We start from the raw sequence: 12,471 nt of genomic DNA, 5'->3' as shown, positions 1-12,471 counted from the left end.
CAAATCTCGAGCGATTGCCAATTCCGTGGCCATCTGGAGGGCAACGCCAAATTGGCTTCGAAGAAGCTGGGTGTCATCAATAGAGCACGGCAATACCGGCCGGCCCACATTCTAGCGCTCTACTAAGCGCAAGTCCTGCCACATATGAAGTTTCATTTCAGATTGCTATCATCTCTGGTCTGGCACACCTCCATTATCGATCCCTCGATCCATTTGACTGCGTGCACCGCAGAGCGGCTCTAATTGTCGGGGACCCAGTGGTCTGTGAACAGCTGGATCACTTGGTGCTGCTTTTCTTGTCCTCCTTTTCCATAAAAAAATAATAAACGTAAACTGAAGAAACATTAAGTAAGGTGGTAACAGCTAATGTTATATTTAAAAAATCAAAACTATACCAACATGAACTTTATAACTATGTGTAATGTGTATGTTATAATACTTATGTAAAACATAAATTTTTTGTTAACTTAATTTTTATTATTATCTAATAACAGTTAACTATATAAGTTTCTATTAAGACACCATCTCAAAATATCTTCTGATTATTGCATTTCGTGTCATTATATTTATATCTTCAACAATTTCTAGAGATAGAATAAATAAGGTAAGAGCCTTTTAAATAAATGTGTTTAATCTGCAGCTTAACTTACTATCGGGTACTAAGTAAAACTAATCGCCGTACGCGCCTGTTACAGTGTGAAATTATCAGACCTCATAAAATAAATGTGTTTTAGCAAACCGATACCATTATAATTGAAGCAATAATAGCTCTTAAATACTAGATGTAGAGTCAAAATTCATTTGACTGTATTATTTGTTTTAAATAGTTTATTTTGTTCTGTGTTTTATCGACAATAACTTACATATGTATTATGTGTGGCGATACTTGATCTAAAACCTCGTTGTATTATGTGCATATTTTTTTTAAACGACTCTTTCTTGAACGAAATAGAATAGTCTTGGAATAATATAGCATTCACTCCATTGACATTCAAGTTTCAGCGGTATGAGTAATGAGTTGTAGTATCAGGATCGTATCACATCTCCAAAGGTTGTTTTATGATAAAATACCACACTGATCCGTATAAATAAAGTTTAAGGTTGATTTTTTTTTAATATGAAATAATCATAGAACTTTGAATAAATATAAATTTAAGGCCACTGTATAAAATTGCGAATAAGATGAATCGCTTAATTAAAAAACAAAAACTTTACGTAACTTGTTTCCGAGAATTGTTATCAAAATCCTTTATTTTAGTAAGTTAGTTATTTGTAATAAAATATGAAAAGAATTGAACCCCAACATCCAATGATAATATTATAATTATATTATATTATAGACTTTATAATTGTTAATAGGTTTATATTAAATATATTACACAATGTAATTATTTGTAGGAGACATTTGCAGAACCGCTTCTAAATCGATGCCCGTTGAATTAAAATAAACAATAAAGGCACGTGTCACCGGTGACATTTTACCTCCAAGCGACCCAAAGCTGATTCATAAAAACACAACAAACCCTATTTACAAATACTCGCTCGCCCGCCCACTCAAAAGGTGTTTATTTAGAAATTCGCGGTACAATGCCGATGCCATCTTTTTTCTTTTCGCGCCATTTAATTCTATTTGAAGCCATTATTACGTGATGCTTGCATTGTGTCACAAACGTGAAACGAAACGGTTTTTGTGTCTATGGTCATAATCTTATTTCAAATTTGTTATTTTATTTACTGAATTTTATTCATCTTGCAATGATTGAATCTTCCTAATTTTAACATATCTAAAAATATACTTGTTAAAGTTTTTAAATCGACATGTCTTTTGTTACGATCCTATTAACATAATGGTAGGCCATGAGCCTTGACATAACTACGTATGTTTGAAATAGAAGAGTTGTATGACGTATATTGAGTCTTCAACTTAATTGTAGCTGTATCTTCAGCTTATATAAATATCAATACTGGCAACATTGTATAATCAACGCAGTATTTGTATAACACGAGTAAACATCTTAAATCTCGATAGCGTGGGGTGTACTTAGATTAGAATCGCAGTGACAAACACCCGGACCCATTGTGGGTGCTAAATTTGTTTCACAATTTCCGATCTGCTCACCAGATTGTTACGATAAACATCCTATTGTTGGAAACTGTACTTAAACGTAGCTCAAACAAATTTGAAATTAGATTTGTGGAAATGGCCTAAAAGTCTTTAATTACAATAATTCATACTCATAAACTCAACGTAATTTAATTCAAAAATTGCATTTTTAAATTTCGTATATGTCAAAGTTTCTGTCGAAAAAGTGTCCATTATATCCACAGAGCATTGTTCGCTAATTCTCTATTCTCTATGATCCGTCTACGCAAACATCTGCTCTACGCCCACGTTGCTTTTGTAAATCTTTTATAGTCTTGTTTATGCTATTTGTTGGTGTATTATCTATGATGATATTGCTGATTTATAATCTTTGGCACCTTCTACATTCAATGGAGGATAATTTTAACAAGTTTTGATGTTATTTGCTATACTTTCGTTCCTTTTTCTTCGATGTTTCCGTAATAAGAATATTGATTTGTTTTACAATTTTTATCAAATTATATGTATTGCTTATTCTACCGTACTTCTCTAAGTCTCGATCTGACTCTAAGCTTAAAATAATTTAAATCTATAGGCAGAGCAAAAAGAAAGGAATATTTATTGATTTATTAGTGAACTTTATTAATATAATAGTACAGTAAGCATTTATTAATGACATTACCATATAAGATAATATATACAAATAGTAAGTGTCTCAGTTGTGAGTTGTGGGAGTTCGTTCCTCTTGTGCCTAAGTACGTGCCCCAAATATGCGATTTTTCTCATCTTGATGGTTTGCATGAGTTTGCGTTTTTGATAGACGCGGCGCAGAACTTAATCATGTAAATCCAACTAATGGCCAACATGACATATGTTCTATCTATGCCCACATTTCGAGAGCTATACGATTCCTGAGGTCCTCTTTAATAGTCCAAATCCTCACATACGTATAGAAGTATGGGCCAGATAGGTGCTTTGCACCACTTCAATTCTGGTCTTAATTTCTTGGTTGCTATTTCAGTTCTCATTTAACTACGAACCTAAATATTTGTATTTGCGCACTCTTTCTAGTTTTTGGCCTGCTACTGAATATGTAGGTAATAGTGAAATTCAAAAATTAAAAATATGGTGTCACGCACAGCCACTCAGCATTTTTTTCGATATTATGATTTTATAACAAGAAACAGACGAAACACATATACGAATGATTGTTTTTTCGGCCTCTGCCAGTTGTTGTCAAAACAGGCTAAACCATTTTAATTCATTTCCTTGTATAAAGTCAATCACAAAACTTAATAAGACATTAAATCCAACACTAACCCGCATATATCGTTTAATAAGCAACAATATTTATATAAAGTTAGGCACGGTCGTATGCGGGTCATTGAATCCCGCGCGATCAACAGTCAACACCCTTTACTTGATATACTTTATTAAACATATTAGATACGTCACCATTAATTTAAGGAGAATCGAATCTGAGTCCTTTGTTGTCTAGTGAACTATATTTAGTGCGGGCTTCCCATGTTTAGTAATAATTGGCCTTTTTGGAAACAAAACACTTAAAATTAGTTCATCGTTTACTTTAGTTTAGTTTATCATTAGATAACAACTTTTTAGTCCGCTTAACGCACGTCATGTTCTTGAAAATATATAATGTAATAATAACGTTTAAATATAATTAAATTAATTTTATACAATAAGAGAGAAATCTTTTTTTTTAAACTTGTATATCAATTGAAATAATATATATATGGACATTTATTTAATTCTCGTCCATTCTGTAGACAAATGAAGCTGAAGTTGGTTGCAAATGCTGTAGTTGACCAGCTAACGTCAGGGTGTCGAGTTTGTGCAAAAAATTACTCTGATAATTTTTCCCTAACGCGCCAAAAGAAGTGTAGGTACTATTATTTTCGTTGGTATATCTTCAGAATATTTTTAAATTTCGAACATGTCAAAATCGAAATATTTACGACTCCATTGAAGTCTTGAGTGTGTCGTCTTCGGTTAGAATCCTGTGGCTTATTACGAATGTTAATATAACCGGCAGAATGGCGCCGAGCGACGGGCGCACGCTTCATGATAGTTCATTACAGCAATGGAACATTGATTTACCGGGTCACATCAATTGACACTACCATCAATACTATTTAAGATAAATATTGTTCCAGTCTGATACACTTACACGGTGTCACGTTGATACACACTGGTGGAAAGTTTTAATAATTATCAATTTAGTTTCATGAAAACAAACTTATTACTTGAGATCATATTAGAGTTTAAGAAAGTATAAAATTATTCTTAATAATATTTTAGTTTTTATTATTGTACCTATAGATATTTACTAGTTTTCCTGTTGAAAACTTTGATTAAATTAAACAAAATTTAACATCGCAAGGCAATTAAAAAAGAAATAGTATACTTCTTTTTAAAACTAATATGGCTTCTGTAGTAAAAAAATACATCTTGACGTTTCGCATTTAGTATGCAACATACACGGGATGCAACGCCCTCGGCCGAATTGAGTTTGTTTTATAAAAATGTTACACGTTATGATAATAAATAGCCACACAATTTATTAACATTTGAAAATTTCCATTAAATAACACTAATGAAAGATGCAAAACTTCAAAAAATTTATTTCTTAGATTTGACAGACTAACAGGTACTTGGCTGTTTGAGCTTCTACCTTTGCCCGTTTCACCAATTAAAGACGATCACACCGGAAGCAAATGAATGAAAATTCTCATTCATTAGAACGTCGCAATAGGGTCAGATGGCCCATGTTTTCTGATCGCGGTTGGGTCATATCAATTAAACTATATTACATTGTTAGGAAGACGAGCGCTGAGTTAATTGCTATTGGGACGTCTCCTCGTGATCTTAGAGACCAAAGATCAGGATTATTTGTGGTACACCTTTTGATTCTTTCCACGACGTCGCGGTCGGTATCTTATCGATACATTTTACAAAGTTAGCTAATTATGTTTTCAGATGTAAACTTTTGTTTTTGTTTGAATTTTTAGTTTTTTTCAATTTTAAATGAAAAATACAGTAGTTCTCACACATAAATTAGTAGAAGACAAAGAGTGACACATTTTAACCTGAAACCACATTCACAGAGGTAAATAAAAAAGGATGCAGTAGAAAAGAGTATCTTTTAAAGAATTTTAAATTTTGGAAAAGTATAAGAATATGTATTGAGAAGCCTTACCAGCGAGATTGCAAAGCACGTAAGTATGTTCATAAGATTACTAAAAAAATCAGAAGAAAATAGCTAGAATTTTCGCATATGCATAATAATGTTTGTGTAACAAAGAGAAGCCTATCAAAGATAAAAATGACATGAATAAAACTATACTGTATTTATATTAAGTATTTGATGTAATTCAAAGAACACAAATTCGATTTAGTAGTTTCTCGGTATCTTTATTTTTTGACCGAGTAAGTAAAATTTTAAGCAGAGCCATTAAAATTTGTACGTCTTGTAAGTTCAACTGCGTAATACGCATCAATTATAACATATTATCAGGGACATCTGCCGCTGTGAACAATTAATGGGACTTGCTACAATTGGCGTTACGTCACCCGAGAAGGCGGGTAGAATTAAAATTGATAGCGGTCATCTAGTTATAAAAATCTAGGACACATTAATTGTGGCGTGATGGTTTTCACCATAACTTACGTGTCGTTTGGAAATCTAGTTCCGTCACAGAATATATAACTTAACTTTAAGGAGATTCTATATGGCAAAACAAAAATATAATTTCGTATCATATAATAGGTATTTTATGAGCGGGTGGCACTCAGCAATCGAGCGCAGTTATGTTGTAGACATAGTAATTTTTGTTTGTTTTAACAATTATTAGATTTTTTTTTTAAATAATAGAACTTAAGTGTCTAGAAATTTAAAAGAGTCTCTTGCTGCTAGACAACCGATGAAAACGGGCCAAGTTTATTACATTAGTGTGCGTGACAAGCTAAGCGATTTGTTAAATTTTAAATTTGAAAAATCGGTCCAGCCAATAGGAGGAGTTCACTAACATATACAGGAATTCTTCTGCAAGAATTATATTATATGGATGGAATTGAGAATCTAAATAAATCTCAAATTCACTGGAACACACAAAAACATCATCATGCGTCCGTCCATTTAGGAAGTAGTTGAATTGTGAATCAAAACCATTCTCAAATCCACCTGAAGATACATAGAAAGTTTCATTAAAATCGGTCCAGCCGTTTAGGAGGAGTTCAGTTACAACAGACACACAAAAGAAATATATATATATATATATATATATATTAAGATTTGTAATGCAGTTTTAATGCTAAGAATATTTTTTGTTAATATTTTCTTTTGTGCTATATTGTACGTTTTTTCATGGAGTTCTTGTAGTGATTATAATTGACGAAGTATATTTTAAAAGGGTGTTCTATTACGCTTAATAACACTAAATGACATGACGTAAACGTGTCCTTAGATGTTCGAGGTTTATAGAGCGCTCGTGTGCCATTATTAATAATTAAATAGAAACTCTTCTAATTAGGTTATTTTTTTTAATTAAACGTAATTTAGCCATCAGTTACATTTCTTAAGAACATGGAATACATATATATGTATATATATAAGACGTCCACTGCTGGAGAAAGGCCTCCCCCAAAGATTTCCATGACGATCGGTCCTGCGCTGCCCTCAACCAATGTATTCCGGCGATCTTGACCAGATCGTCGGTCCATCTTGTGACAGGCTTACCAACATTACGTCTTCCGGTACGTGGTCGCCATTCGAGGACTTTACTGCCCCAACGGCCATCTGCCCGTCGAACTATGCCGACTGCCACTTCAGTTTCGCAATCATCTAGGCCATGTCGGTGACTTTGTTTCTTCTACGAATCTCCTCATTTCTGATTCAATCTCGCAGGGAAATTTCGAGTATAGCCCTCTCCATTGCCCTCTGAGCAACCATGAGCTTTCTCATAAGGCCCATAGTTAGCGACCACGTTAGTTAGTCATTCATATATAAATGTGACTATATAATATTAATTAATACTAGTAAATAAAAGTGTATAATACAACATATGTATATGAAATATCAAAACATGGAACATTTTATGATCTATTATAAAGCTATTCGGGTTAAAAACATTTTTCATTTTATTTTATAATAAAAGTTTAAGATACATAATATTGCATTTATTTATTTTGTTTCTTCAGTAACGCCATTGTAGTTTTTTTTTAAACTTATGACAGAGAATAAATCATATCGAAATGACGCGTTGTGTGCTGTTATTTGATTGGTCGAAATTACCCATCTTTGTTTCATTCGATCTGGACAAGATTCGCGAACTTACAATCACTACTCATCAGCTCAATCAACCATCTGCTCACTATAATGACCCTTTTGTTTACCGCGTCATTTCTTCCTTCAATAACAATAAAAAATATTAATGTTACATTGAGTTGGTGCCCGCGTGTAATGTACCGTTGGGGTACTAATCGCATTAAGACGGTCTGCGACCGTTCACGGGTTGTTATGTTTATACGTTTTTATTTCGAGGGCTGGATAACGGAAAGGATTAATGTTGTAGGATTTCCTTGAGATATTTCGGAGGTTAATTATCTGGAAGCATGAAAATAATAGAAAGGATAGACTAAACACTTCAGCTTACTGTAGGTTATGTCAGGGAAACGGTATTGTATAATGCGTAGAAGAAAATAAATAGGTCTCAACGGCGGAAGGAGAAGGGGGGGGGGGGGGCTATTCACAAATAACGCATATTATTAATTCTTTGCTTATAGTTCGTCGCGCGGTGGTTATCACCTGTGTACAAGCAACGCATTAATTTCATTCGCCAATTAGGATCCTTATCAAGTAGTATACGAGATTAGTTCTTGGGTTGAAACACGACATTTTCAGTCATCTTATAGGTACGTCAAATTCATTTAACATTGGACGATTATGTAAACATGGAATTAAAAAGTTTGTTTCCTAATAAATTGCCAGATTGTATGTTCCGTTATTACTTCGGCCTATAAAATACGTAATAACATATTTCAAAACATTATAACACGTAAACATAACGCTATAGCAATAAAGTTACCTCATTCTGTAATATAATGGCGATTACTTGACACTTTACTGCTAATTACTCATTAGTTGACCATTACAATACCTACATTTATAGCCGCGCTATTTACTATTGATTACCTCACGAAATGTGACAGTCGGCGAGGGTAAATAAACAACAGTAAATGTAGTGCAGTTTTATTACCAGTATGGCTTTATAGTGTCTTGTTTGTGTTACGTCGTTGTTATGTATTGGTTTCGTGAAATATTTAAAATGTTCTGAACTTGGCTGATAAAAGCTGCGCTAGACGGTCATTCTTCCATACAAACGTAATGTGGCGATTACTGGTCGACACGTGTACATTATAATGAAAAGTAATGTTTATTTGTCTCATTATTATGTATGCAAAGTAAAAAGTTAAAAAAAAATGTTATACGCGGAGAAACTTCCATAATTCAACAGTATTTTATTTTGAAATTTAGTATCTACATTCAGTAGTTTCTTGAATATATTTATAAGTTTTTGTTATAAATAATTGACTATTTCAATAGACATTTACATTTTAGTATAATACATACATTATTCACAGCGTGTATAACTTTTGCAAATGATGTTGGATGAGATAGCATGCATTCTAGCCGCGCCCAATTACAAATTGTCGTCGACTAGTGTATCCTTAAATGCGATATTAGAAGCTTGGAAATAATAATATGACTTTCTTTGATATTATTTTCGTTCTCTATTTTGAATAGGCTAATGTTTAAAATGTAAAATATTATGTTACAGTAATAGAATGCGCAACTTGTATAAACAAATAACCTAAAAATCATTTAAAACCAAATCGTCGAATATTTATTTTTGTTCTCAATATATAAATGTTTGTTTTTTCTTCTATTTCAGATGCCTGCGGATTATCCGACGTGCCACATATAGAGAGCCTCCAAGAAAAGTCACAATGCGCTCTAGAAGAGTACTGTAGAAGTCAGTACCCAAACCAGCCGACGCGCTTCGGGAAACTACTCCTCAGACTGCCTTCACTGCGGACCGTGAGCTCGCAAGTCATAGAGCAGCTATTCTTCGTGAGATTGGTCGGGAAGACACCTATAGAAACACTAATCAGAGATATGTTACTCTCTGGTAGTTCGTTCTCGTGGCCGTACATGGCGACCATGTGACATACAATGTGGCGCCAGCTTGCAGCGGCCTGATCGACGCCTTACGGCTTCCCGCCGTACCTGCCAAGCCAGCGGTTCGACTTCCACAGGTTCCGTGAAGCGCCAGAAGACGCGGTGACGTCATCCAGTGAGATTCACGACGCGGAGCCGAGCGCTGACGACTGCTTCGCCTCCCGAAACAGAGACAGCGCTAGAGTCGATCCCTGTCCCGCGTTCGATCAAATATCTGCGTTCTACCCGCCAAAAACGTCGGAACAGGATAATAATTCGGATATGCACAGTGAAAGCCAAAAAACTCAAAAGACTTTGATGATTGACAGTTTATTGAATTTAAGAAATGATTCGTGTTCTCAAACAGAGTAGGGTATTTTGGGTCAGTAGTGTATTAGTTGAAGTTGTTCCTCTGTAATATACTTAGGTTAGATATTTAATTTTGTAAATAAAATGTTTTTATTATTGTAAATGTATGTATATTTAATATAAGAGGCATATTTTCTACGGTGTTCACTCTATGAGTTACATAATCTCACTGGAGAGAACTTTACTTTAGACTATTTATAAAATAGAAATCTATGGATTGATGACGGCAATAAAATTGTGCAATTTAGATTGAAGTGGATATTGTGTAGAATGTTTTGTACAAAAATAACAGAAGAAATCTTTTTTATTTTATAATATATTAAGCGCAGTACATGACTTTGTCAAATACATAAAAAATCAGAATAAATGGCATTTTATATAGGACTCTGAATATTGTCTTGGTGCTCTTGTTTTCATTGTATGACTTCACAAAAACATAGAATAATATAAAATAGCAATGCGGGTCTTTCTAAATTACAATACTTGATCATATCCTCGTTAATGTAATTCTTATCCTAGAAACATATATTATTCGAAAATTTGTGGGCGCTTATTTTCCTGTTTCTGTTAACAGAAACAGTTGTTGTTGTTTAAACAAGGAACGAGTGATTCTTAATATTAACCAACCTTTTTTGTTAATAATTTTCTAAATCAAATCTTTTATGGTCAATATAATTTTTGCTCATTAAGTTTTGCATTTATAACAGCTTTTATACCCACTGCTAACTACTCAAAATATTAAGAAAACGCTGTATTTTCTATGTTTTTATGCTGAGATAATTTATACGTCTAGATAGAGCCTCTTGCTGTTAGGCAACGCATAAAAACAGGCCAGGTTAATTTATTTAGTGTGCGTGACAAGCTACGTCTTACACTCGCGATACGTTAGTCACTTTGTTTTATAGCACGTGGGTTGCTGAAAATAGAGGTTAAAAGCTCGACTCTTTTTTTTCGACGTTTTCACAGCTGCTATAGTCTATATGGACATACTTATTATCAAAAGTTTTAGGTCATTTTTTTTATGTACAATTCCATATTGCATTTATAAAAACATAGCAACAAATTATTAATTATTTTTAAAATTCTAGTAGTTTGTATTTTATTCTGTAGATGAGTTTTGTGAGTTTTGTTGTTTTTTATATAGCTTCTAGGCTTTTTTATTGAAATAAAATCCTATTGTTTGCCTATACAAGATCTTTTTATATCGAATTTGATTGGACAATATTATAGATCTTTGCCGTAAAAGATTGTTTCTGTGCACACGATGTATTATTAAGAAGATCATTCATCTGTTTTTATAAATTTCAACTTTTCAATTTGATCTCTTTCAAATTATCAAAAGTTAACTGAAATCCAATATAATTAACAATTAAACCCTTACATCCATAACTTACTTTTTTCATGTTTAACTCAAAATAAATGAATAATAAAAGTGACATAACTCGAAATAGTTTATTCAAGCCAGATACGAAAATGTTAAATAGCTTTAATAGTCTGAAGAAAAACAAATATATATGATAATATTTATATGTTGCTTTACTTAAATAAGGGGGAATGTGTTTTTTGAGCCTCAACGCGTATAAGTTGACACTCCTTTGTATGTAACACGTGCAACTATCGTTTCGATGTATTATTTTCTACCAGTAAAAAGTTTTGCTTTTATTTTATATCAAAATATTTTTCGTGACGTCACAAAATGGCCCAACGGAAGACCAGCGTTGGTTTTCAAACCAGCAACATGCTGAGTTGGGACCATTTTTTTTAATCGTACTTATATAATAGAAATGTTTCAGTCTTTTTGTTTTTTGCTTGTTATTAAGTTCATATTTATTTTTTATGTTATGGTCTTTGTACAAAACTACATACTTATACGTTTCAAAATAAAATAAATTTATTTCTTTCTTTTCTTTCTGTTTATTCAACAAAGACTTGTTAGTGTAATAAATCCATTGTCCATTAACTATAAAAATAATGAATGATCTTCTAGTATATTCTGCTTATCTCTACTGCCAAATTGTAATATAAAGCAATGTAGTTATCGCAATAATTATTGTACAGTTAATATATTAGTGTGTACGAAGTTGTATGGAAAGGCATGATGAAATAAATAATGTCGATGATGTACTCTGTGGTTTTTTTATGGCCATTTCAATAAAAGGCAACTACATAATTATTCGCTGAATTATTAAGTATACACATAATACTATGAATGAACTTGTTACCACCTCTGACAGTTCGTACTTGATCATTTTTAAGGAGCAATACAACTGTAAACTGCTCTTTCTTGCATAAATGATCTATTTTGCTAGAATGACGGATGTCTTGATAAGATTAAGTACCGTAACGCAATTTTCATATCTGCCATGGACAGACTTAAGAAACAAAACTGTCGTAAATCCTAATATTCCACAGCGGAATATCAAGTTATCGGACAGCCTGGGACTTGATTATGATTATTTTATATCAATAGCAATCATCATCATCATCAGCTGAAAGACGTCCACTGCGGCCTCTCCCAAAGATTTCCACGACGATCGGTCCTGCGCTGACCTCATCCATCGTATTCCGGCGATCTTGACCAGATCGTCGGTCCATCTTGTGGGGGGCCTACCAACACTGCGTCTTCCGGTACGTGGTCGCCATTCGAGGACTTTACTGCCCCAACGGCCATCTGTCCGTCGAATTCTGTGCCCTGCCCACTGCCACTTCAGTTTCGCAATCATTTGGACTATGGCGCAAAAAATTAATGCTTGGGAGAGTTTCTTGCGCTGTTTCTTCTATC

At 33.4% G+C, this 12,471-nt stretch overlaps 1 protein-coding gene across 1 annotated transcript in view; it reads left to right on the top strand.

Annotated features, from left to right (window-relative positions):
• LOC126968836 (steroid receptor seven-up, isoforms B/C) overlaps positions 1–11,813 on the top strand; it is a gene marked incomplete at its 5' end in the record, with an annotated part of 111,334 nt that extends 99,521 nt beyond the window's left edge. The window contains one exon of the mRNA XM_050813987.1: positions 9,055–11,813. Coding sequence (XP_050669944.1) covers positions 9,055–9,329 — 275 coding nt within the window. The remainder of the gene's footprint in view (positions 1–9,054) is intronic.
• Positions 11,814–12,471: the final 658 nt, after the last annotated feature.

Source organism: Leptidea sinapis, chromosome 16 (assembly GCF_905404315.1).
Source record: "Leptidea sinapis chromosome 16, ilLepSina1.1, whole genome shotgun sequence".
In the NCBI taxonomy this organism is placed as follows: domain Eukaryota; kingdom Metazoa; phylum Arthropoda; class Insecta; order Lepidoptera; family Pieridae; genus Leptidea; species Leptidea sinapis.
This window is presented reverse-complemented; position numbering and strand designations above follow the sequence as displayed.